Below are 27,920 nucleotides of genomic sequence, written 5' to 3'. Positions count from 1 at the left end.
CCAGTATGAGCAATGAGGTTCAGTTGGGGCTAGTCTCCCAGGGAGTGGAGGAGATTCCCAGTATGAGTAATGAGGTTCAGGTGGGGCTAGTCTCCCAGGTAGTGGAGGAGATGCCTGGTACGAGTGATGGGGTGCAAGTGGGGAGTGTTGAAAGGGATGTGGTAGAGGGGAGTCAGTTGTCTGTGGCCTCAGCTGAGGAGGATCAAGAGAAGGATATGGATATCTCTTTTGATATGATAGCAGCTGGTGACGACTCAATTTACGATCTAGAGGAGGTAAATGGGTTTCTGGATCAGACTTTTGGGAAATCTGTCAAATTGTCAGATTATTTTGATGTTGATAAATTTGTGAGGTCAGCTGTGGTGTTACAGAAGACGGTGGGGTTAGACCAGCTGTGATGTTACAGAAGACGGTGGGGTTAGACCAGCTGTGGTGTTACAGAAGACGGTGGGGTTAGACCAGCTCTGGTGTTACAGAAGACGGTGGGGTTAGACCAGCTGTGGTATTACAGAAGACAGTGGGGTTAGACCAGCTGTGGTGTTACAGAAGACAGTGGGGTTAGACCAGCTGTGATGATACAGAAGACGGTGGGGTTAGACCAGCTGTGGTATTACAGAAGACGGTGGGGTTAGATCAGCTGTGATGTTACAGAAGACAGTGGGGTTAGACCAGCTGTGATGATACAGAAGACGGTGGGGTTAGACCAGCTGTGGTGTTACAGAAGACGGTGGGGTTAGACCAGCTGTGATGTTACAGAAGAAGGTGGGGTTAGACCAGCTGTGATGATACAGAAGACAGTGGGGTTAGACCAGCTGTGGTATTACAGAAGACAGTGGGGTTAGACCAGCTGTGATGATACAGAAGACGGTGGGGTTAGACCAGCTCTGGTGTTACAGAAGACAGTGGGGTTAGACCAGCTGTGATGATACAGAAGACGGTGGGGTTAGACCAGCTGTGATGATACAGAAGACGGTGGGGTTAGACCAGCTGTGGTGTTACAGAAGACAGTGGGGTTAGACCAGCTGTGATGATACAGAAGACGGTGGGGTTAGACCAGCTGTGATGTTACAGAAGACAGTGGGGTTAGACCAGCTGTGATGATACAGAAGACGGTGGGGTTAGACCAGCTGTGATGTTACAGAAGACAGTGGGGTTAGACCAGCTGTGGTATTACAGAAGACAGTGGGGTTAGACCAGCTGTGGTATTACAGAAGACGGTGGGGTTAGACCAGCTGTGATGTTACAGAAGACAGTGGGGTTAGACCAGCTGTGGTATTACAGAAGACGGTGGGGTTAGACCAGCTGTGGTATTACAGAAGACGGTGGGGTTAGACCAGCTGTGATGTTACAGAAGACAGTGGGGTTAGACCAGCTGTGATGTTACAGAAGACGGTGGGGTTAGACCAGCTGTGGTATTACAGAAGACAGTGGGGTTAGACCAGCTGTGGTATTACAGAAGACGGTGGGGTTAGACCAGCTGTGATGTTACAGAAGACGGTGGGGTTAGACCAGCTGTGATGTTACAGAAGACGGTGGGGTTAGACCAGCTGAGGGAGAAGAAGACAGTGGGGTTAGACCAGCTGTGATGTTACAGAAGACAGTGGGGTTAGACCAGCTGTGGTATTACAGAAGACGGTGGGGTTAGACCAGCTGTGGTATTACAGAAGACGGTGGGGTTAGACCAGCTGTGGTATTACAGAAGACAGTGGGGTTAGACCAGCTGTGGTATTACAGAAGACGGTGGGGTTAGACCAGCTGTGATGTTACAGAAGACAGTGGGGTTAGACCAGCTGTGATGTTACAGAAGACGGTGGGGTTAGACCAGCTGTGATGTTACAGAAGACAGTGGGGTTAGACCAGCTGTGATGTTACAGAAGACGGTGGGGTTAGACCAGCTGTGATGTTACAGAAGACAGTGGGGTTAGACCAGCTGTGGTATTACAGAAGACGGTGGGGTTAGACCAGCTGTGATGTTACAGAAGACGGTGGGGTTAGACCAGCTGTGATGTTACAGAAGACGGTGGGGTTAGACCAGCTGTGGTATTACAGAAGACGGTGGGGTTAGACCAGCTGTGGTATTACAGAAGACAGTGGGGTTAGACCAGCTGTGATGTTACAGAAGACGGTGGGGTTAGACCAGCTGTGATGTTACAGAAGACGGTGGGGTTAGACCAGCTGTGGTATTACAGAAGACGGTGGGGTTAGACCAGCTGTGGTATTACAGAAGACGGTGGGGTTAGACCAGCTGTGGTATTACAGAAGACGGTGGGGTTAGACCAGCTGTGATGTTACAGAAGACGGTGGGGTTAGACCAGCTGTGTGAGAAGAAGCGGTTTCGCTTGAGGAAATGTATTACTGCTGTTGCAGCAGCAAAAGGTGGTGGGAAACGTGGTCAGGTTAAGAGAAGAAAAAAAAACAATGATGATGATCATGCTTCATCGGGTGTCTTTTTTCTCGTTGGTTTCTCTGTGGTTTCTTCTGCTTTTCTTTTCTCTTTTCTATATGGAGGTACTAAAGGTAGGTTCTCTCAATATTAATGGGGGAAGGGACAGGAATAAGAGGGCTTGGGTATTAGAAGTAATAAAACAGAAAAGGCTTAATGTAGTTTTCCTACAGGAGACACACAGTGATGAGGAAAATGAGGTTGACTGGGGTATGTGGTGGGAGGGGCAGCATGTACTCAATCATGGTACTAATTTCAGTGCTGGGGTGGCAATCTTGTTTTCCTCAGGCTTAGGGGTGACTGTGGTATCTACAACAGAGATTGTCAAGGGTCGGGTTTTATTGGTCAAGGTGGATGTTATGGGGTTTCTGTTTGTTTTTTTGAATGTTTATGCTCCGAATGAGGGTACAGAGCGTGTTGCTGTATTTGATCAAATAAAGGAAACCTTAAGACAGTGTGATCAAGAGGGGTGGATGGTTTTAGGGGGGGACTGGAACTGTACAGTGGATTTTACTGTTGATCGCACCGCTGAAGAACCTCATCTGCGGTCAGCCACTTGCCTGTCTATTAACTGAGTTTGAGCTTTCTGATGTGTAGAGAGTAAGGAATGAGAAAGTTAGGCAGTACACATGGCTAAATATTAATGAAGGTCGTGTCAATGCAGCAAGGCTAGACAGGTTGTATGTATCTGAGCAATACTGTAGTAGGGTTGGAAAGTGTGCCATTACTCCTGTGGGTTTCTCTGATCATCATATTGTTACTGTTGATATTAACCTGTTGCGACGACCAAACCCGGATCCGGGATTCTATTTATAGACCTAAGCTCATTACCATAACGCAACGTTAACTATTCATGAAAATCGCAAATGAAATGAAATAAATATGCTAGCTCTCAAGCTTAGCCTTTTGTTAACAACACTGTCATCTCAGATTTTCAAAATATGCTTTTCAACCATAGGAAAACAATCATTTGTGTAACAGTAGCTAGCTAGCGTAGCATTTAGTGTTAGCATTAGCGTTAGCATTAGCGTTAGCATTTAGCAGGCAACTATCACAAAAACAAGTAAAGCCTTCAAATAAAATAACTTACCTTTGAAGAACTTCTGATGTTTTCAATGAGGAGACTCTCAGTTAGATAGCAGATGCTCCGTTTTTCCAAAAAGATTCTTTGTGTATTAGAAATAGCTCCGTTTTGTACATCACATTTGGCTACCAAAAAAAAAAAAAAAAAAACGAAAATTCAGCCCTCAAAACGCGAACTTTTTTCCAAATTAACTCCATAATATCGACTGAAACATGGCAAACGTGGTTTAGAATCAATCCTCAAGGTGTTTTTCCACATATCTCTTCAATGATATATCCTTCGTGGAAGCCTGGTTTCTCCTTGCTCTCAAATGGAAAAATAATTGCACCTGGCTTTACGCTCCAATTTCGACGCAGGGACACCAGGCGGACACTTGGAAAATGTAGTCTCTTATGGTCAATCTTCCAATGATATGCCTACAAATACGTCACAATGCTGCTAACACTTTGGGGGAACGACAGAAAGTGTAGGCTCATTCCTTGCGCAATCACAGCCATATAAGGAGACAATGGAAAACAGAGCTTCAGAAATTCTGCTCATTTCCTGGTTGACGCATCATCTTGGTTTCGCCTGTATAATGAGTTCTGGGGCACTTACAGACAATATCTTTGCAGATTCTGAAACTTTAGAGTGTTTTCTTTCAAAAAGAATATGCATAGTCGAGCATCTTTTCGTGACAAAATATCGCGCTTAAAACGGGAACGTTTTTTATCCAAAAATGAAATAGCGCCCCTAGAGATCAAAGAGGTTAACTTCTTGGATATAGGGGGCGCTATTTTAATTTTGGGAAGAAAAACGTTCCCGTTTTAAACAAGATATTTTGTCACGAAAAGATGCTCGACTATGCATATAATTGACAGCTTTGGAAAGAAAACACTCTGACGTTTCCATATTGTCTGTGAGTGCAACAGAACTGATGTTACAGAAAAAAACCCAGATAAAAATCCAATCAGGAAGTGCCGCATTTTTTTAAACCGCCTAATGCCAATGACTCCTTTATATGGCTGTGAAGGAGCTAGGAGTCAGCATACGTTTTCCCCAAGGTGTCTGCAGCATTGTGACGTATATGTAGGCATATCATTGGAAGATTGACCATAAGAGACTACATCTACCAGGTGGTCGCTTGGTGTCCTCCGTCGCAATTATTGCGTAATCTCCAGTTACAGTATTTTTCCGTTTGCTTCTGATGAGAAGCCAACTGCCACCACTGATAGATTATCGAATAGATATGTGAAAAACACCTTGAGGATTGATTCTAAACAATGTTTGCCATGTTTCTGTCGATATTATGGAGCTAATTTGGAAAAAAGTTTGGCGTTGTAAGTGACTACATTTTCCGGCCTTTTTCTTAGCCAAACGCGATGAACAAAACGGAGCTATTTCGTCTACACAAATAATATTTTTGGAAAAAATGAACATTTGCTATCTAACTAAGAGTCTCGTCATTGAAAACATCCGAAGTTCTTCAAAGGTAAATGATTTTATTTGAATGCTTTTCTTGTTTTTGTGAAAATGTTGCCTGTTGAATGCTAGGCTTAATGCTATGCTAGACTATCAATACTCTTACACAAATGCTTGTGTAGCTTTGGTTGAAAAGCATATTTTGAAAATCTGAGATGACAGTGTTGTTAACAAAAGGCTAAGCTTGTGTTTGAATATATTTATTTCATTTTATTTGCGATTTTCATGAATAGGAAACGTTGCGTTATGGTAATGAGCTTGAGGCTATGATTACGCTCCCGGATACGGGATTGCTCGACGCTAGAGGTTAACTTGTCCTGTCCACCTTACTGGCATTTTAATGTTAAATTGTTACATGATGTCATGTTTTGTGACAGGTTTTTGTTGTTTTGGGAAAAATGGAGGGTTACAAAAGGGAATTTTGAGTCCTTGAGACAATGGTGGGAGGTTGGGAAGGCCCAACTACGAGTATTTTGTCAACAGTATACTGCTCTGTCTAGTATTAAAGTTAAAGAGACTGTCAGGGCCCTTGAACAGGACATCAAATCTATTGAATTGAAGTTGCTCACTCAGAACGACCCTGGACTAGTCATGAACTTACAGGACAAGAGACATGAACTGAGGTCGTTTCTGCACGAAAGAGTGAAGGGTGCCTTGATTAGGTCTCGTTTCGCTTCCCTCAAGGATATGGATGCTCCTAGCGTTTAAAAAAAAACTAGGACAGTCGACATTGCAACGTAAACAGATGGTCTGCCTTCATCTCCCTGATGGGAAGGTGACCACGGATGACAGTGAAATGCGTCAACATGCCGTGGATTTCTACTCGGCCCTCTATAAGGCGGAGGATTGTGACTCTGACATTACACTGCAAGAGCTGTGTAATGCTGGCCTTGATGGTTTACCATCTGAGTTTTATAAGCACTTTTGGGGGTCTATTGGGGAGGATTTTTATGAAGTGGTGTGTGAATCTTTTCATGAGGGTTCTCTTCCTGTATCCTGTCAATGTGCGGTGCTTTCACTGTTGCCAAAAAAGGGGGATTTGGCTCTCATAAAAAATTGGAGACCTGTTGCTTTGCTGGGCGCAGAATACACAATTGTTTCTAAATGTCTCTCAAACAGGTTGAAAGAGTATCTGGGATTGTTGGTCCACAAGGACCAGTCCTACTGTGTACCTGATCCTCTATCGTTTATAACTTGTTTCTGATAAGAGATGTTTTAGACATTTGTAAACTGTCTGATGTGAATGTGGGTTTACTTTCTTTGGATCAGGAGAAGGCTTTTGATTGTGTGGACCACCAGTATTTGTTTAAAACAATGAAAGCCTTTGGGTTTGGGATGTTTTTTTGTCTTGGATAAATTTACTGCATGCTGGGAGCCTCATGTATGGTGAAGGTGGGGGGTGGTTTGTGCTGCCCCATCCCTGTCCAAAGGGGCATCAGGCAGGGATGCCCAATTTCAGGGCAGTTATATAGTCTGGCGATTGAACCAATGCTTTGTTTTTTAAGAGCGAAGCTTACTGGTTTATCTGTGCCAGGTGTAATGAAGGGTCCCACGATAGCACTGTATGCGTATGCAGATGACATGATAGTTTTTATTACAGGGGGTGAGGATGTTAAGGTTCTCTCAAACACTTTAAAGGTGTATGAGGGGGCCTCCTCAGCTAGAGTCAATTGGGGAAAGAGTGAAGCGCTGTGGGCAGGTCAGCTTCAAACGGGGTCCGCTCCACGGTTACCAGGGGGGCTTCAGATGGGGTCCGCTCCACGGTTACCAGGGGGGCTTCAAACGAGGTCTGCTCCACGGTTACCAGGGGGGCTTCAGATGGGGTCCGCTCCATGGTTACCAGGGGGGCTTCAGACGGGGTCCGCCCCACGGTTACCAGGGGGGCTTCATATGGGGTCCGCTCCATGGTTACCAGGGGGGCTTCAGACGGGGTCCGCTCCACGGTTACCAGGGGGGCTTCAGACGGGGTCCGCTTCACGGTTACCAGCGGGGCTTCAGACTGGGTCTGCTCCACGGTTACCAGGGGGGCTTCAGACGGGGTCCGCTCCACGGTTACCAGGGGGGCTTCAGATGGGGTCCGCTCCACGGTTTCCAGGGGGGCTTCAGACGGGGTCCGCTCCACCGTTACCAGGGGGGCTTCAGACGGGGTCCGCTCCACGGTTACCAGGGGCTTCAGACGGAGTCCGCTCCACGGTTACCAGGGGGGCTTCAGACGGGGTCCGCTCCACGGTTACCAGGGGGGTTCAGACGGGGTCCGCTCCACGGTTACCAGGGGGGTTCAGACGGGGTCCGCTCCACGGTTACCAGGGGGGTTTCAGACGGGGTCCGCTCCACGGTTACCAGGGGGCTTCAGACGGGGTCCGTTCCACGGTTACCAGGGGGGCTTCAGACGGGGTCCGCTCCACAGTTACCAGGGGGGCTTCAGTGGGGCAGAGATGGGATGAGGACTTTGGGGGTTTTTCTAGGCTCCGATGTCTTTCAGAAAAATAACTGTATTGGAGAAAGTGTGTGCCAGACTGTCAAGATGGAAATGGGTGCTGCCCCAGCTGTCTTATAGGGGAAGGGTGCTGATAGCTAATACTCTTGCTGCCTCTACCCTGTGGCCAGACTAATCATTTTGCAGCCACCAAAGAGTCTGACACAAGAGTTTCAGAGGACGCTTGTCAATTCCTTCTGGTCTGGACAACATTGGATTAAAGCTGCAGCCCTGTACCTGCCACTGCACGAGGGTGAGCAAGGCCTGGTGGACATTTTCTCTAGAATCATGGCTTTCCGGCTTCAAGCAGCCCAGAGACTGTTGTACAGTGATGGTTCTAACTGGGTCGACACAGCCTACACACTGATGAGGAGAGAGGGCTGTTTGGGCTTAGACAAGCACCTTTTCCTCTTAAAGCTGGAGGGGGGTGATTTTTCTGGCCTGACTCCATTTTATGAGTCTGTTATGCAGGCTTGGAGAGTCCTTGTCAAGTCCCATAAGGCCTGCACGCCACCAGGGATGTGGCTTTTTGAAAGAGACTATTTTTCACAACACTGCCATCCAGTCCCGTGCTCTGGGTTCCAGACTACGTTCATGCCTGTTAGGCGTGGGGTGTACCAAGCTGGGTCATCTGATGCGGAGCAGGAGCAGATCGTTGCAGGAGCTGGGAGAAAGAGCAGGGAACCGATCTTCTCGCCTACTGAGGAAGGTTGTCGCTGAGGTCTGTGACTCCTTGCCAGTACTTAATCTGCAGTACGTGACTGACACTTCCAAATCTGGTGGAAGGAGGGTCTGGATTATGTGTTCCCTGCACTGATTGTTAGTGCTGCGATGGGGGCATTCGAGGAGGATGTGGGGTTGCTGCATTCCTTCGATACCCCGGAGCTGGGATAGTTCAAGGAGCTGGGGGAGTTCAAGGAGCTGGGGGAGTTCAAGGAGGTGGGAAAGAAGGACATGTACAAAATATGTGTAAAGGTGTCCCATGCTTCTTCCCTGGAAGGGGTAAAATCGACGAGGTGGGTGGGTGTGCTTGGTCCAGGTGCCTCCCCAAAAGGCTGTTGGCGGTCTTTATACAAACTGCCTATTGATAAGAGGACAGATGACCTCCAATGGAGGATAATACATGGAGCCATAGACACCAATATGCATCTGGTACACCTGGATCCTCCTGTTGGGAGGGGACTCCATTCTGCATCTCCTACATCTGGATCCTCCTGTTGGGGAGGGGTGTCCATTCTGCATCTGGTACACCTGGATCCTCCTGTTGGGGAGGGATGTCCATTCTTCATCTGATACACCTGGATCCTCATGTTGGGGAGGGGTGTCCATTCTGCATCTTCTACATCTGGATCCTCCTGTTGGGGGAGGGTGTCCATTCTGCATCTGATACACCTGGATCCTAATGTTGGGGAGGGGTGTCCATTCTTCATCTGATACACCTGGATCCTCATGTTGGGGAGGGGTGTCCATTCTGCATCTTCTACATCTGGATCCTACAGTTGGGGAGGGGTGTCCATTCTGCATCTCCTACACCTGGATCCTCCTGTTGGGAGGAGTGTCCATTCTGCATCTGGTACACCTGGACCCTCCTGTTGGGGAGGGGTGTCCATTCTGCATCTCCTACACCTGGATCCTCCTGTTGGGGAGGAGTGTCCATTCTGCATCTGATACACCTGGATCCTCCTGTTGGGGAGGGGTGTCCATTCTGCATCTGATACACCTGGATCCTCCTGTTGGGGAGGGGTGTCCATTCTGTGCTGAGTCTGAAACTCTGGCACATCTGTTTTTACTGTGTCCCAGGTTGGTCGGGATGATTGAACTGATCACTGATTGGTTGTAAACGTTGGGAGAGGTTTGCTCTTCCCAACTGTATATATTTGGGCCAAAGTACAAGTTCAGTCAAAAGGGTGTAGTTGTGTTGCTTAATTTTGTGTTAGTGGCAGCAAAATTTGCGATATGGAAGACCCGAAAGAACAGTATTTGGGGACAGGGGTCTGTGGATGTGGTGGGAATGTTGGCAGCAAGACTAAGGGTTGAGTTTGCCTATTATAAACTTGTCAACAATATTGATCTGTTTTTGAGTATATGGGGTATACAGAGGCTGTTGTGTTTAGTTACTGTGGAGGAGGAATTGGAGTTGTGTTTTTAATTGATGTGTAACTATGGTTTCGTATGAGTATTTATTGTGTGGTGGGTTCCCAGACCCATTAAAGATGATTTAAATCTCTCTCTCTCTCTCTCTCTCTCTCTCTCTCTCTCTCTCTCTCTCTGTCTCTCTCTCTCTCTCTGTTCCTCTCTCTCTCTGTTCCTCTCTCTCTCTGTTCCTCTCTCTCTCTCTCTCTCTCTCTCGCTCTCTCTCTCTCTGTTCCTCTCTCTCTGTTCCTCTCTCTCTCTCAATTCAATTCAATTCAATTCAAGGGCTTTATTGGCATGGGAAACATGTGTTAACATTGCCAAAGCAAGTGAGGTAGACAACATACAAAGTGAAAATATAAAGTGAAAAACAACAAAAATTAACAGTAAACATTACACATACAGAGGTTTCAAAACAGTAAAGACATTACAAATGTCATATTATATATATATATACAGTATTTTAACAATGTACAAATGGTTAAAGGACACAAGATAAAATAAATAAGCATAAATATGGGTTGTATTTACAATGGTGTGTGTTCTTCACTGGTTGCCCTTTTCTCGTGGCAACAGGTCACAAATCTTGCTGCTGTGATGGCACACTGTGGAATTTCACCCAGTAGATATGGGAGTTTTTCAAATTTGGATTTGTTTTCGAATTCTTTGTGGATCTGTGTAATCTGAGGGAAATATGTCTCTCTAATATGGTCATACATTGGGCAGGAGGTTAGGAAGTGCAGCTCAGTTTCCACCTCATTTTGTGGGCAGTGAGCACATAGCCTGTCTTCTCTTGAGAGCCATGTCTGCCTACGGCGGCCTTTCTCAATAGCAAGGCTATGCTCACTGAGTCTGTACATAGTCAAAGCTTTCCTTAATTTTGGGTCAGTCACAGTGGTCAGGTATTCTGCCGCTGTGTACTCTCTGTTTAGGGCCAAATAGCATTCTAGTTTGCTCTGTTTTTTTGTTAATTCTTTCCAATGTGTCAAGTAATTATCTTTTTGTTTTCTCATGATTTGGTTGGGTCTAATTGTGCTGTTGTCCTGGGGCTCTGTAGGGTGTGTTTGTGTTTGTGAACAGAGCCCCAGGACCAGCTTGCTTAGGGGACTCTTCTCCAGGTTCATCTCTCTGTAGGTGATGGCTTTGTTATGGAAGGTTTGTGAATCACTTCCTTTTAGGTGGTTGTAGAATTTAACGGCTCTTTTCTGGATTTTGATAATTAGTGGGTATCGGCCTAATTCTGCTCTGCATGCATTATTTGGTGTTCTACGTTGTACACGGAGGATATTTTTGCAGAATTCTGCGTGCAGAGTCTCAATTTGGTGTTTGTCCCATTTTGTGAAGTCTTGGTTGGTGAGCGGACCCCAGACCTCACAACCATAATCCTCTCTCTCTACAGCATGTATTTATTTACAAATCAAGATAAATATTGTAGTCAGGCAACATATGATATCTGAATAGGAAACATTTAATTCCAAAGTCGGAGTATATTTGATCTCTCTTCTGCTGTAATATAATAATAATAATGATAATAATACAGTTTTTTTTCCAATTGCTAACACACTAAAATGACAATTATTTAAACTGACACACAGAGAGCAAAACCTCTTCTCAATTCTCCAAAAGTCTAAACACATTTTCAGCTTTACACACATTTTGCAATTCAAAATGGCACTTTTTAAATGCACTGCACAAGGTTCTCTGCATAAGACACAACAATATGACATAAAGTCACATGTTTGCCATTTCAAAACACTGCCATTCAAAATGACACTACATGAGCTAATTGGCCAATACATGTGCCAACTGGCCAAACACCTCAATGGTTCATTGTTACCACTTCAATCAGGAAGTAAGCACTATGAAAAGACCACAGGTGAGCACTTTTGTTTTACAACAACAATGGAAGCTGTTGCAGAGAAAGGAGGAGGAAGAGGGAGGGTGAGAATGAGAGGGGGACGAAAGAGTGAGAGGTAGGGGTAGAGCTGGTAGAGGAGTTCATGGCCAAAGAAGACAACATCTTTCAAATGAAATCAGAGCAACCTTAGTTGATCATGTCATCAACCATGGGCTGACAATGCGAGAGGCTGGACAGAGAGTGCAGCCCAACTTGAGCTGTTTTACTGTTCGCCTGTGTCATTCGGACATTGAGACTGGAGTACAGGTATGTAACCAACATTTCTTTCACACTATGTATTACACCCCATGTCATAGTGTATCAGTTGGGTGCCACCTGTTTTTCTTCATGAATGGTTGATATCATACACTATCTGCACACATTTCCTGTAGAATTGACTCTACTGTGGGGGAAATATCTTTAGGCTGCATTGTCCAAACCTTATATTTTTGTTTTGTTGTTTTTCTAAAGGACAGAGACGCAACCATGGTAGAGGAAGGGGCCAAATGTTCATCGGGGTACAGGAAGCTGCCATTATAAACTTGGTTTTGGAAAATAATGAAATCAGATGACGAGAAATTCAAAGCCACAACCTCCAAGACAACACCATATTCAACAACATATTCAACGAGTCAGTCTGTTCACATTGGCTCGCATTCTCACGCGAAACCAAATCAGAATGAAACAACTTTATAAGGTGCCGTTTGAGAGAAACTCTCAAAGAAACAGAGGTCAGACGATGTGGATGTAAGTACAATATTGACTGCAGTAAACTACACACAACATTGTTTCCCAGTGGACTGGATAACACCATATTGACTGCAGTACACTACACAACATTGTTTCCCAGTGTACTGGATAACACCATATTGACTGCAGTACACTACACAACATTGTTTCCCAGTGTACTGGATAACACCATATTGACTGCAGTGAACTACACAACATTGTTTCCCAGTGTACTGGATAACACCATATTGACTGCAGTACACTACACAACATTGTTTCCCACTGTACTGGATAACACCATATTGACTGCAGTACACTACACAACATTGTTTCCCAGTGTACTGGATAACACCATATTGACTGCAGTGAACTACACAACATTGTTTCCCAGTGTACTGGATAACACCATATTGACTGCAGTACACTACACAACATTGTTTCCCACTGTACTGGATAACACCATATTGACTGCAGTACACTACACAACATTGTTTCCCAGTGGACTGGATAACACCATATTGACTGCAGTGAACTACACAACATTGTTTCCCAGTGGACTGGATAACACCATATTGACTGCAGTGAACTACACAACATTGTTTCCCAGTGGACTGGATAACACCATATTGACTGCTTTTGTTCTATGTTTTCAGGGAGTACTGGAAATGGATGCTCATGCAATCCCACGTGAGTTCATCTTTATAGATGAGGCTGGGTTCAACCTAGCAAAGACCAGAAGAAGGGGGAGAAACATCATTGGCCACAGAGCCATTATAGATGTTCCTGGCCGACGTGGTGGGAACATCACAATGTGCACTGCCATCTCCAATACGCATGGTGTCCTCCACCGTCATGCCAACCTTGGACCATACAATACAGCCCATATTCTCACATTTCTGGACAGACTCCACAACATTCTCATACCACCAGAGCGTATGAATGATGCAGATCATCAAAGAACCCGGTACGTTGTAGTACTGTCACGTTCTGACCTTTATTTCCTTTGTTTTGTATTTATTTAGTATGGTCAGGGCGTGAGTTGGGTGGGCAGTCTACGTTTGTTTTTCTATGTTTTGGGGTATTTCTATGTTTCGGCCTAGTATGGTTCTCAATCAGAGGCAGGTGTCATTAGTTGTCTCTGATTGAGAATCATACTTAGGTAGCCTGGGTTTCACTGTGTGTTTGTGGGTGATTGTTCCTGTCTTTGTGTTTGCACCAGATAGGGCTGTTTTGAGTTCTCACGTTTATTGTTTTCGTTAGTTTATTCATGTAGAGTGTTTTCATTAAAAAAAACATGAATAACCACCACGCTGCGTTTTGGTCCACCTCTCCTTCAACTAAAGAGAACCGTTACAAGTATGGGACAACATGAGCTTTCATCATGCAGCCCCAGTCCAAAACTGGTTTGCTGACCACCCACCATTTCTGAACCCCATAGAGTTATTTTCGGCATGGCGGTGGAAGGTGTACGACCGGCAGCCCTTAGTGCGCAGGTCTCTTGTGCAGGCTATGGAAGAGGCATGTGACGATATTGATGTGGGTGCGATTCAGGGATGGATAAGGCACTCAAGGCACTTTCTTCCCTCGATGTCTGGCAAGGGAAGATATTTCCTGTGATGTGGACGAGGCGTTGTGGCCAGACCCAGCTGTGCAGCAAGATGCTGCCTAATTAGTTTTATTGCCTCTTTTTTTTTCTATATATTTTTTTCTGCAATTTTCTTTTTTCTTTTTCAGTTTACTGTTTGTTTGTGAGCATATTTTGTTCAGTGTAAATATGTCTGCTGATGATGATGTTGCACTGACTTGTTTGAATTTTTTTTTTAAATAAACTATTTCAAAAATCTGGTCATATGAATGAAGCCATTTCAAGCAAACATTATGTGGTTTGTAATTCTGACTCACCTGTCTCATGAACTGTCTCTCTGTCTCTGTGTCTGTCTGTCTGTCTCTCTGTCTCTCTGTGTGTGTGTGTGTGTGTTGTTTAATTACCTTTCTTGTTCCCGAAGAAGAGTGTCTGCTGTGTGGGGTTGGACCACTGGAGGGACGTCTGGTCATTGTATTCTACTCTACAGGTCATGATGGCCGTCCTGCCTTCTGTCACAGTCTGATTCTGGACCAGGGGGTGTTGCCCGGATGACCCTGGAGTGAGAGGAGAGGAGGAGACGAGGGAATATAAAAATAAATGAAACAACTATATTCTGTCCTGTGATTGGGGGGGGGGGGGGGTGGTGTTTAAAAATACAAAACGTAGCATGTCTTGAATTAGATATTGCACGAGCCAACATTTCACAGACAACAAAGATTGTTTACTATATTTACAAGATAGTCGATTGACCTCTCTAACAATGGAAATACATGTCCTCAAAGATGGAGGATGGATGGTCCCCATTTTAAAAAATCATACATTTCCACATCAATTTACAATGCAAAATAATGGTCCTAGTAAATACAGTAAGAGTAGTCATAGAGTAGCAGTCAACAGTTTAGACACACCTACTCATTCCACGGTTTTTCTTTCGTTTTACTATTTTCTACACTGTAGAATAATAGTTAAAACATCAAAACTATTAAATAACACATATGGAATCATGTGGTAACCAAAACAAGTGTTAAACAAATCCAAATATATATTAGATTTTAGATTATTCAAAGTAGCCACCCTTTGTCTTGATGACAGCTTTGCACCACTCTTGACATTCTCTCAAACAGCTTCATGAGGTAGTCACCTGGAATGGATTTCAAAACCTCTCTGATCTCCCCATCCCGGATCCGGGATCGTGAATACAGACTCAAGCTCATTACCATAACACAACGTTAACTATTCATGAAAATCGCAAATGAAATTAAATAAATATGCCATCTCTCAAGCCTTTTGTAAACAACACTGTCATCTCAGATTTTCAAAATATGCTTCTCAACCATAGGAAAACAATAATTTGTGTAAAAGTAGCTAGCTAGCGTAGCATTTAGCGTTAGCATTTAGCGTTAGCATCCAGCACGCAACATTTCAACAAAAACATAAAAGCCTTCCAATAAAATAATTTACCCTTGAAGAACTTCGGATGTTTTCAATGAGGAGACTCTCATTGAACGCAAACGTTGTTTAGAATCAATCCTCAAGGTGTTTTTCACATATCTCTTCGATGATATATCGTTCGTGGAAGCCTGGTTTCTCCTCTCAATCAAATGGAAAAATACTTGCACCTGGCTTTGCGCACCAATTTCGACGCAGGACACCAGGCGGACACTTGGAAAATGTTGTCTCTTATGGTCAATCTTCCAATGATATGCCTACAAATACGTCACAATGCTGCCGACATCTTGGGGAAACGGCAAAAGGTCTAAGCTTATTCCTGTCGCATTCACAGCCATATAAGGAGACATTAGAAAACAGAGCTTCAGAAATTCTGCTCATTTCCTGTTTGACGTTTCATCTTGGTTTCGCCTGTAGAATGAGTTCTGGGGCACTTACAGACAATATCTTTGCAGATTCTGAAACTTCAGAGTGTTTTCTTTCCAAAACGGTCAATAATATGCATAGTCGAGCATCTTTTCGTGACAAAATATTGCGCTTAAAACGGGAACGTTTTTTATACAAAAATGAAATAGCGCCCCTAGAGATCCAACAGGTTCAGATGTGCCTTGTTAAAAGTTAATTTGGGGAAAAACCCTTGAATGAATAGGTATGTGCAAACTTTTGACTGGTACATATGACTGTTAGGGCCAAGCAATGAAGTTATATCTACCACAACCCTTTACAGACCTAAAACGTAGCGACAGTAACATGTCAATAGTTGGTAACTTTTCAGACAATAAAAAAAAAGTGACATTAGCTCCGGTTTAAAATGTTCTGTTTTCCTGACAACAATAAAGGTGGCATGTTGTGTTTTATTTCTAATAAATAAATAAGTTACGGTATTTAAAAGGTATTTAGGAGAGATTGCTCTGCAACAGCTCCAGATTATTTGATTGACAGTTCTGGTTGCCAAGTGATGGACCCCAGGCTTCAGAAGCCTCATTCCTTTACAGATAAATAAAATGCCCTTTCAATATCTCCAGAGAAGGTTTTGTGTTGGCATTTTTAAAAATCCGTAGTGTAGCCTAGCCCTATCAGACAAACAAACATGCCGTAGTTGAGGCACTTTCAAGGGGCTACATTCCATTATGTCTGAAAAGAGGAATCGATACAGGCCACCGGAGGTCTACTGGCATTTCATATGAGTTAAAAACTAAGAGTAGACTGCACCATGCTCGCAATACTGGCCCAAAGACATCGCTGTATACCAGCAACATCGGTGCCATGAATAGAGCACCACAGTATGTGTCATAATACCCATAAAACCTAGCGGACAAGCAGGAAAATGGTTCCAACCTTTTTTTTCCATCATTAAGTTTTCATGGACAAATGTTGGGCGGAGTAAAACCTCTTGCTTCGCCTCTTCCTCTCTGCCGACTATCACGTCAAAACATCCATCCCATTTCCTTAATTTTTGCATTTCAAATATCATTATATTATATCTAATTGATAGATAGTGAGAGAGTGAGAAAGAGAGAGAAAAAGAGAGAGAGAGGGAGGCTGAGAGAGAAAGAAAGAGATAGAGAGAGAGAGAGAGAGAGAGAGAGAGAGAGAGAGAGAGAGAGAGAGAGAGAGGGAGGCTGAGAGAGAGAGAGAGAGAGAGAGAGGGAGGGAGGCTGAGAGAGAAAGAAAGAGATAGATTGATAGATTTAAATAGGTTTCTCTTTCCTGCTGCTATATTCGGAGAAAAGTCTGTGAATCTTTATTTAAGAAACAAAAGTAGCTATTTGGACATAAGTGATGGACATTATCGAACAAAACAAACATTTATTGTGGAACTGGGATTCCTGGGAGTGCATTCTGATGAAGATCAGGTAAGGTAGGTGAATATTTATAATGTTATTTCTGACTTCTGTTGACTGCACAATATGGCGGATATCTTTTTGGCTTGTTGGGTCTCTGAGCACCGTACTCAGATTATTGCATGGTTTGCTTTTTCCGTAAAGCTTTTTTGAAATCTGACACAGCGGTTGCATTAAGGAGAAGTGGATCTAAAGTTCAATTCATAACACTTGTATTTTCATCAACATTTAGATTGAGTATTTATGTAAATTGTTGTGGCTCTCTGCAAAATCACCGGATGTTTTTGGAACTACTGAACATAACGCGCCAATGTATACTGAGATTTTTTTATATAAATATGAACTTTATCGAACTAAACATATATGTATTGTGTAACATGAAGTCCTATGAGTGTCATCTGATGAAGATCATCAAATGGCTGTGTTTTTCTGTGACTTGCTGGTGACCCAACATAATCGTTGGTGGTGCTTTCGCTGTAAAGCCTATTTGAAATTGGACACTGTGGTGGGATAAGCAAAAATATTACCTTTAAAATGGTATAAAACACTTGTATGTTTGAGGAATTTTAAATAAGAGATTTCTGTTGTTTTGATTTTGGCGCCCTGCACTTTCACTGGTTGTTGTCATACCATCCCGTTAACGGGATTTCAGCCATAAAAAGTTTTGCGAACATTTAAGAAAAACACTTGAAGAAAACACACAAAGTAGAAACCTGCAATGTTTTTATCGGAGCTCGAGGCGAGGTGCCATTTTAGCCATCATTTAACTAACTCAGTGGAGATTGTAAGGATCTCCAGGGTTTTCAACCCCTGAGTCCGGCCGGCTCTGCTAACTAACAAGTCTGAAGGTTAATGAGGTGTGGTGGAAGTTTATGCAAGAGAGAGACAAAAAAAGCACAATTCATCAATTTACGAGACTTCAAAGGGGACCACTTTCTGGTTCAAAATGCAATGATTTATACCGAATCAGACGTAATAAAGTTGTCATTTCAAACCCACAGACAACCCTAGGAGTCAAACACACAGACAACCCTAGGAGTCAAACATACAGACAACCCTAGGAGTCAAACATACAGACAACCCTAGGAGTCAAACCCACAAACAACCCTAGGAGTCAAACCTACAGACAACCCTAGGAGTCAAACATACAGACAACCCTAGGAGTCAAACCCACATAAAACCCTAGGAGTCAAACATACAGACAACCCTAGGAGTCAAACCCACAGACATCCCTAGGAGTCAAACATACAGACAACCCTAGGAGTCAAACCTACAGACAACCCTAGGAGTCACACCTACATACAACCCTAGGAACCACAGACAACTCTAGGAGTCAAACATACAGACAACCCTAGGAGTCAAACATACAGACAACCCTAGGAGTCAAACCCACAGACAACCCTAGGAGTCAAACCTACAGACAACCCTAGGAGTCAAACATACAGACAACCCTAGGAGTCAAACCCACAGACAACCCTAGGAGTCAAACATACAGACAACCCTAGGAGTCAAACATAGAGACAACCCTAGGAGTCAAACCCACAGAAAACCCTAGGAGTCAAACATACAGACAACCCTAGGAGTCAAACCTACAGACAACCCTAGGAGTCAAACATACAGACAACCCTAGGAGTCAAACCCACAAACAACCCTAGGAGTCAAACCTGCAGACAACCCTAGGAGTCAAACATAGAGACAACCCTAGGAGTCAAACCCACAGAAAACCCTAGGAGTCAAACATACAGACAACCCTATGAGTCAAACCCACAGACAACCCTAGGAGTCAAACCCACAGACATCCCTAGGAGTCAAACATACAGACAACCCTAGGAGTCAAACCTACAGACAACCCTAGGAGTCACACCTACATACAACCCTAGGAACCACAGACAACTCTAGGAGTCAATCCCACAGACAAAATTAGGAGTCACAGACAACCCTGGGAGTCAAATCCACAGACAACCCTAGGAGTTACAGACAACCCTAGGAGTCAAACCCACAGACAACCCTAGGAGTCACACCACAGACAACCCTAGGAGTCACACCACAGACAACCCTGGGAGTCACACCACATACCCTAGGAGTCACACCACAGACAACCGTAGGAGACAAACCCATGGACAACCCTAGGAGTCAAAGCCACAGACAACCCTAGGAGTCACAGACAACCCTAGGAGACAAACCCACGGACAACCCTAGGTGTCAAATCCACAGACAACCCTAGGAGTCACAGACAACCCTAGGAGACAAACCCACAGACAACCCTAGGAGACAAACCCACAGACAACCATAGGAGACACACCCACAGACAACCCTAGGAGTTAAAGCCACAGACAACCCTAGGAGTCAAACATACAGACAACCCTAGGAGTCAAACCTACAGACAACCCTAGGAGTCACAGACAACCCTAGGAGTCACACCACAGACAACCCTAGGAGTCAGACAACCCTAGGAGACAAACCCACAGACAACCCTAGGAGTCACACCACAGACAACCATATGAGTCACAGACAACCCTAGGAAACAAACCCACAGACAACCCTAGAAGACAAAGCCACAGACAACCCTAGGAGTCAAACCTACAGACAACCCTAGGAGTCACAGACAACCCTAGGAGTCACAGACAACCCTAGGAGACAAACCCACAGACAACCCTAGGAGACAAACCCACAGACAACCCTAGGAGTCACACCACAGACAACCCTAGGAGTCACAGACAACCCTAGGAGACAAACCCACAGACAACCCTAGGAGACAACCCCACAGACAACCCTAGGAGTCAAATCTACAGACAAGGTACTGGTTGACCCCAGACCTCCTCTAGACAAGGTACTGGTTGACCTCAGACCTCCTCTAGACAATGTACTGGTTGACCCCAGACCTCCTCTAGACAAGGTACTGGTTGACCCCAGACCTCCTCTACACAAGGTACTAGTTGACCCCAGACCTCCTCTAGACAAGGTACTGGTTGACCCCAGACCTCCTCTAGACAAGGTACTGGTTGACCCCAGACCTCCTCTAGACAATGTACTGGTTGACCCCAGACCTCCTCTAGACAAGGTACTGGTTGACCCCAGACCTCCTCTACACAAGGTACTGGTTGACCCCAGACCTCCTCTACACAAGGTACTGGTTGACCCGAGACACACCTTCCTCTATCCCACAACACCTGCATATCAACCTATCAGAATCCAGAATACGAACAACCGTTTTATAAAATGGTGTACGTAAACCCATGTACCCAGGCCCACAAGTCGATGCCAGAGCCACTCCTACAGTAGACAAGACTGGATAGCCGAGACCTGAACCTGCAATACAAGCACTTCCATTGAGTTACATGGGACGTTTAGAGAAATTGCTGTTTTTGCTGTGCTTTGTCTCTCTCTCTCACTCTTCCTTCCCTCTCTCCACGTTCACTTGTGTAAGAGGGAGCTATTTGACCGTGAAGTGGATGTATGAACACCGGGATGAGACAATTTTACAATTGAGACAGCTAGACCAAGGGAGGTGAGGTGGAGAGAGAGGAGAATGGAGAGACGGAGAGGGAGAAGGGAGGTGAGAAAGGGCAGTGGGGAGAAAGAGAGGGAGGAGAGAGGAGAGTAGAGAGAAATGGGGAGAGAAAGAGAGGGAGGAGAGAGGAGAGTAGAGAGAAATGGAGAGAGAAAGAGAGAGAGGAGAGTAGAGAGAAATGGGGAGAGAAAGAGAGGGAGTCAAAGCCACAGACAACCCTAGGAGTCACACCACAGACAACCCTGGGAGTCACACCACATACCCTAGGAGTCACACCACAGACAACCCTAGGAGGTTGAGAGGAGAGTAGAGAGAAATGAGGAGAGAAAGCGAGGACGGAGAGAGGAGAGTAGAGGCCAGGTGGAGAGAGAGAGGGGGAGGAGAGAGGAGAGTAGAGAGAAATGGGGAGAGAGGACGGAGAGAGGAGAGTAGAGGCCAGGTGGAGAGAGAGACGGGGAGAAGAGAGAACTGGGAGAAAAGAGATGGAGGAAAGAGGACAGATTAAGAGGGAGGAGAGAGAGATATAGGTCAGGTTGAGAGAGAGAGAGAGAGAGAGAGATGGAGGCAGGAGAAAGAGGGAGAAGAGAGGGATGAGAAGAGAGACAAAGGAGGGAGAAGAGAGGGATGGGAAGTGATGGATGAGGAGGTAGAGAGGTGAGGCGAGGAGCATGGGTCATTAACAGTGCTGATGAAGGTCTCCTGGGGTTGACGGTGCATGTGAGAGAGAGGAGGAACAGGAAAGACCGGGATAGATCGACAGAGAGAAATGGATCTGGGCTGCTGGAGGAATATTTTATTCATGTAGGTTTTTCATGAAGCATGGCCTGTCACCAGAATCTCTTTCATTCCTCTCTTTCTTCCCTACTCCCCATCTCTCATGTCTTCTCTCTCTTCCCTCCTGTCCTGAGCAGGTTTTACTGAAAACCTGCTCAGAACTGATCTACAGATGTCAGAACTGTACAAATAAACAAACTACTGTAGACACATTCTTCCTGTCTAAGAAACAACAAACTACTGTAGACACATTCTTCCTGTCTAAGAGACAACAAACTACTGTAGACACATTCTTCCTGTCTAAGAAACAACAAACTACTGTAGACACATTCTTCCTGTCTAAGAAACAACAAACTACTGTAGACACATTCTTCCTGTCTAAGAAACAACAAACTACTGTAGACACATTCTTCCTGTCTAAGAAACAACAAACTACTGTAGACACATTCTTCCTGTCTAAGAAACAACAAACTACTGTAGACACATTCTTCCTGTCTAAGAAACAACAAACTACTGTAGACACATTCTTCCTGTCTAAGAAACAACAAACTACTGTAGACACATTCTTCCTGTCTAAGAAACAACAAACTACTGTAGACACATTCTTCCTGTCTAAGAAACAACAAACTACTGTAGACACATTCTTCCTGTCTAAGAAACAACAAACTATTGTAGACACATTCTTCAGTGTAGCTGTCCTCTGTTTCATCTCATTGCATCGCCTCACCTCACCTCACCTCAACTCAACTCATCTTCCTCTCCATCTCTCTTCTCACCTTCCTCTGCTCCTTCCCTCCTGCTCTTCTTTCTCTCCTTTGTCTCATCTCCCTCTGTCCCTCCCTCCTTCCATCCTACCCTCCCTCCTCCTCTCCTTCCTCTCCCTCCCTCCTCCCCCATCAATCCCTCTCTCATGTACTCATTGACACTCCCTGAGGGACATTACGCTGTCACTTTCTTCTCTCATTCTTACATGCTCTCTCTCCCCCCCTCCTCTCTTCTATGTCTCTCTCCCCCCTCCTCTCTTCTATCTGTCTCTCTCACCCCTCCTCTCTACTCTCTCTCTCTCTCTCTCTCTCATCCTATTCCTGCTCTCTCTACTTCCTCTCTTCACCCCCCTCTTCTCTTCTCTCTGTCTCTCTCACCCCTCCTCTCTACTCTCTCTCTCTCTCTCTCTCATCCTATTCCTGCTCTCTCTACTTCCTCTCTTCACCCCCCTCTTCTCTTCTCTCTGTCTCTCTCACCCCTGCTCTCTACTCTCTCTCTCTCTCATCCTATTCCTGCTCTCTCTACTTCCTCTCTTCACCCCCTCTTCTCTTCTCTCTGTCTCTCTCACCCCTCCTCTCTACTCTCTCTCTCTCTCTCTCTCTCATCCTATTCCTGCTCTCTCTACTCCTTCTCTCCCCCCTCTTCTTTTCTCTTCTCTTCCTCTCTATCGCTCTCTCTCTCACACACACACCGTCTTTCTCTCCTCTCTCTCTCTCCTCTCTCTTCTCTCTCACACACAGTCTCTCTCTCTCTCTCTCTCTCACACTCACTCACTCACTCACTCACTCACTCACTCACTCACTCACTCACTCACTCACTCACTCACTCACTCACTCACTCACTCACTCACTCACTCACTCACTCACTCACTCACACACACACACACACACACACACACACACACACACACACACACACACACACACACACACACACACACACACACACACACACTCACACACACAGTCTCTCTCTCTCACTCACTCACTCACTCACTCACTCACTCACCCACCCACCCACCCACCCACCCACTCACTCACTCACTCACTCACTCACTCACTCACTCACTCACTCACACACACACACACACACACACACACACACACACACACACACACAGTCTCTCTCTCTCTCCTCCCTCTCTCTCTCTCTCTCTCTCTCTCTCTCACACACACACACAGTCTCTCTCTCTCCTCTCTCTCTCTCATCCTCTTACTGCTCTCTCTACTACCTTTCTTATTCCCCCTCCTCTCATATATCTCTTTATCCTCTCTCTCTCTATCTCTTTACCTGTGGGTGGGGCAAGTTTAATTGACCTCTGTACGGCAGATATACTGAAATCGGCTATTCCATTTCCTGCTAAGACATTGGTGAGTCGCTTCTCTCTCTCCAGGCGGAATAAAATGTAACTCATCTTTGTGGTCTTTATCTATCATATTTCTACACTATATAAGGTTTTACACAACAACCTACTCTTACTATAATGACAAATACTCTATAACCTAGAACCCTGGCATTGTTCTAGCAGAGTCCACAGAGAGTTACAGAATCTACAACCAGGCAGGGTATCAGGTTGGAGGACTGTAAACCAGTCAATGTAATGTTTCTCAGATTTGCTATTAGATTACACAGGCCTAAAATGTTCAGGACGGCCACGGAAATGACTATCAAACACAGAAGAATTCATTAGTGTGTGTATGTGTGTGTGTGTTTAGGTGTGTGTGTGTGTGTGTGTGTGTATTGTGTGTGTGTATGTGTGTGTGTGTGTTTAGGTGTGTGTGTGTGTGTGTGTATGTGTGTGTGTGTGTTTAGGTGTGTGTGTGTGTGTGTGTGTGTGTGTGTGTGTGTGTGTATTGTGTGTGTGTATGTGTGTGTGTGTGTTTAGGTGTGTGTGTGTGTGTTTAGGTGTGTGTGTGTGTGTGTGTGTGTGTGTGTGTGTATTGTGTGTGTGTGTATGTGTGTGTGTATTGTGTGTGTGTATGTGTGTGTGTGCTATAGACAGTCAGTATCTGGATAATGTTAAATACTGTTGAAGTCATATGGCTACAGGTTCATCTGCCTCACCTAAAGCCCATTCTGGTGGGAAGCTGCTATAGACAGTCAGTATCTGGATAATGTTAAATACTGTTGAAGTCATATGGCTACAGGTTCATCTGTCTCACCTAAAGCCCATTCTGGTGGGAAGCTGCTATAGACAGTCAGTATCTGGATAATGTTAAATGCTGTTGAAGTAATATGGCTACAGGTTCATCTGCCTCACCTAAAGCCCATTCTGGTGGGAAGCTGCTATAGACAGTCAGTATCTGGATAATGTGTGTGAAATGCTTGATAATGTATGTGATATTAACAGAGAGGTATATTTTCTGGGTGATTTACATATTGACTGGCTTTCATCAAGCTGCCCACTCAGGAAAAAGCAGTGCCTGCAACCTGGTTCAGGTTACCAATCAACCTATCAGGGTATTTACAAACAGCACAGGTATGAAATCAACATATATTGATCACGTCTTTACTAATGCTGCAGAAATTTCCTACAATGCAGTTTTAAAATCAGTTGGCTATGGTGATCACAATATAGTAGCCAAATCTAAGAAAACCAAACTTCCAAAGACTAGCTCTAATATAGTATCTGTGAGGTCAAGCAATACGTTTTGAACTGACTCCTATGTTGTTGATGTAAATAATATTTGTTTGTCCATGGAGAGCAACCAGACTCATCTATTCTGTCTGTTGTTCTCTCCTCTATTATGTCTGTTGTTCTCTCCTCTATTCCGTCTGTTGTTCTCTCCTCTATTCTGTCTGTTATCTCCTCTATTCTGTCTGTTCTCTCCTCTATTCTGTCTGTTGTTCTCTCCTCTATTTTGTCTGTTGTTCTCTCCTCTATTCTGTCTGTTGTTCTCTACTCTATTATGTCTGTTGTTCTCTACTCTATTCTGTCTGTTATTCTCTCTTCTATTCTGTCTGTTGTTCTCTCCTCTATTATGTCTGTTGTTCTCTCCTCTATTCCGTCTGTTGTTCTCTCCTCTATTCTGTCTGTTATCTCCTCTATTCTGTATGTTCTCTCCTCTATTCTGTCTGTTGTTCTCTCCTCTATTCTGTCTGTTGTTATCTCCTCTTTTCTGTCTGTTGTTCTCTTCTCTATTCTGTCTGTTGTTCTCTCTTCTATTATGTCTGTTGTTCTCTACTCTATTATGTCTGTTGTTCTCTACTCTATTCTGTCTGTTTTTCCCTCCTCTTTTATTTCCTCCCTCCTTTCTCCTTTCTTTTTTCTTATAGACTGCTGCTAATCGAAGGAGCTATGTCCTCTGGACCTCAAATCGATCCATGTCAATACAGCAGACTGTCCATGGGTGTGTGTGTGTGTGTGCTCATCTGTGTGTGTGTGTGTGTGTGTGTGTGTGTGTGTGTGCAGGTTTGTGTGTGTGTGTGTGTGTGTCCATGTGTGTGTGTGTGTTCATCTGTGTGTGTGTGTGTGTGTGTGTGGAACTAACACTGTTGGCCAAGATGGCAGTCTCCCCCTGGGGAAACACGGCACTATTACCCCCAGAGGAGCCCATATTATAACCACCTTGTTCTTCTCCTTCTGCTTTCACCTCCCTCTCTCCCCCTTTACCTCCCTCTCTCCCTCTCCACCCTTTCCCTACCTCTCTCCCCCTTTACCCAACTCTCTCCCTCTCTCCCTCTCTCACCCTTTACCTACCTCTCTCCCCCTTTACCTACCTCTCTCCCTCTCTCACCCTTTACCTACCTCTCTCCCTCTCTCACCCTTTCCCTACCTCTCTCAACTTCTCCCTCTCTCCCTCTCTCACCCTTTCCCTACCTCTTTCCCTCTCTCCCTCTCTCACCCTTTCCCTACCTCTCTCCCTCTCTCACCTTCTCCCTACCTCTCTCCCTCTCTCACCCTTTCCTTCCCTCTTTCACCCTTCTCCTACCTCTCTCCTTCTCCCTCCCTCTCTCACCCTTTCCCTCCCTCTCTCCCTCTCTCACCTTCTCCTTACCTCTCTCCCTCTCTCACCTTCTCCTACCTCTCTCTCTCTCTCTCACGTTCTCATTACCTCTCCCTCTCACAGCAAAAGTGTAAATTAGAAACAGATCATATAGCGCTATTTTTAAGGGAAGTGGCTGCTGCCATCTGTTTGGTGTCCTCCCACTACATCATGGTGCTGTGTCCTCCCACTACATCACTGTGTCCTCCCACTACATCACAGTGTTGTACCCTCCCACTACATCACGGTGTTGTGTCCTCCCACTACATCACGGTGTCCTCCCACTACATCACAGTGGTGTGTCCTCCCACTACATCACGGTGTCCTCCCACTACATCACAGTGTTGTGTCCTCCCACTACATCACAGTGTTGTGTCCTCCCACTACATCATGGTGTTGTGTCCTCCCACTACATCACGGTGTTGTGTCCTCCCACTACATCACGGTTTTGTGCCCTGCCACTACATCACAGTGTCCTCCCACTACATCACGGTGTTGTGCCCTCCCACTACATCACGGTTTTGTGTCCTCCCACTACATCATGGTGTTGTGTCCTCCCACTACATAACAGTGTTGTGTTCTCCCACTTCATCACGGTGTTGTGTTCTCCCACTACATCACAGTGTTGTGTCCTCCCACTACATCACAGTGTTGTCTCCTCCCACTACATCACGGTGTCCTCCAACTACATCACAGTGGTGTGCCCTCCCACTACATCACGGTGTTGTGTCCTCCCTCTACATCACAGTGTTGTGTCCTCCCACTACATCACGGTGTCCTCCCACTACATCACAGTGGTGTGCCCTCCCACTACATCACGGTGTTGTGTCCTCCCTCTACATCACAGTGGTGTGTCCTCCCACTACATCACAGTGTTGTGTCCTCCCACTACATCACAGTGTTGTGTCCTCCCACTACATCACGGTGTTGTGTCCTCCCACTACATCACAGTGTTGTGTCCTCCCACTACATCACGGTGTCCTCCCATTACATCACGGTGTTGTGTCCTCCCACTATATCACGGTGTTGTGTCCTCCCACTACATCACAGTGTTGTGTCCTCCCACTACATCACAGTGTTGTGTCCTCCCAATACATCACAGTGTTGTGTCCTCCAAATACATCATGGTTTTGTGTCCTCCCACTACATGACGGTGTTGTGTCCTCCCACTACATCACGGTTTTGTGCCCTCCCACTACATCACGGTGTCCTCCCACTACATCACGGTTTTGTGTCCTCCCACTACATCACGGTGTCCTCTCAATACCTCACAGTGTTGTGTCCTCCCACTACATCATGGTGTTGTGTCCTCCCACTACATCACAGTGTTGTGTTCTCCCACTTCATCACGGTGTTGTGTTCTCCCACTACATCACAGTGTTGTGTCCTCCCAATACATCACAGTGTTGTGTCCTCCCACTACATCACAGTGTTGTGTCCTCCCACTACATCACAGTGTTGTGTTCTCCCACTTCATCACGGTGTTGTGTCCTCCCACTACATCACGGTTTTGTGCCCTCCCACTACATCACGGTGTCCTCCAAATACATCACAGTGTTGTGTCCTCCCACTACATCATGGTGTTGTGTCCTCCCACTTGATCACAGTGTTGTGTTCTCCCACTTCATCACAGTGTTGTGTTCTCCCACTACATCACAGTGTTGTGTCCTCCCACTACATCATGGTGTTGTGTCCTCCCACTACATCACAGTGTTGTGTTCTCCCACTTCATCACGGTGTTGTGTCCTCCCTCTACATCACAGTGTTGTGTTCTCCCACTTCA

At 45.2% G+C, this 27,920-nt stretch overlaps 1 protein-coding gene across 1 annotated transcript in view; it reads right to left on the bottom strand.

Annotated features, from left to right (window-relative positions):
- Window positions 1-27,920, bottom strand: part of LOC110511297 (cell adhesion molecule 2-like) — a 227,381-nt gene that overhangs the window by 181,509 nt on the left and 17,952 nt on the right. The window contains exon 2 of the mRNA XM_036989434.1: window positions 14,213-14,362. Within this exon, the coding sequence (XP_036845329.1) occupies window positions 14,213-14,362 (150 nt within the window). The remainder of the gene's footprint in view (window positions 1-14,212; window positions 14,363-27,920) is intronic.

This window comes from Oncorhynchus mykiss, chromosome 10 (assembly GCF_013265735.2).
Source record: "Oncorhynchus mykiss isolate Arlee chromosome 10, USDA_OmykA_1.1, whole genome shotgun sequence".
NCBI lineage: Eukaryota > Metazoa > Chordata > Actinopteri > Salmoniformes > Salmonidae > Oncorhynchus > Oncorhynchus mykiss.
This window is presented reverse-complemented; position numbering and strand designations above follow the sequence as displayed.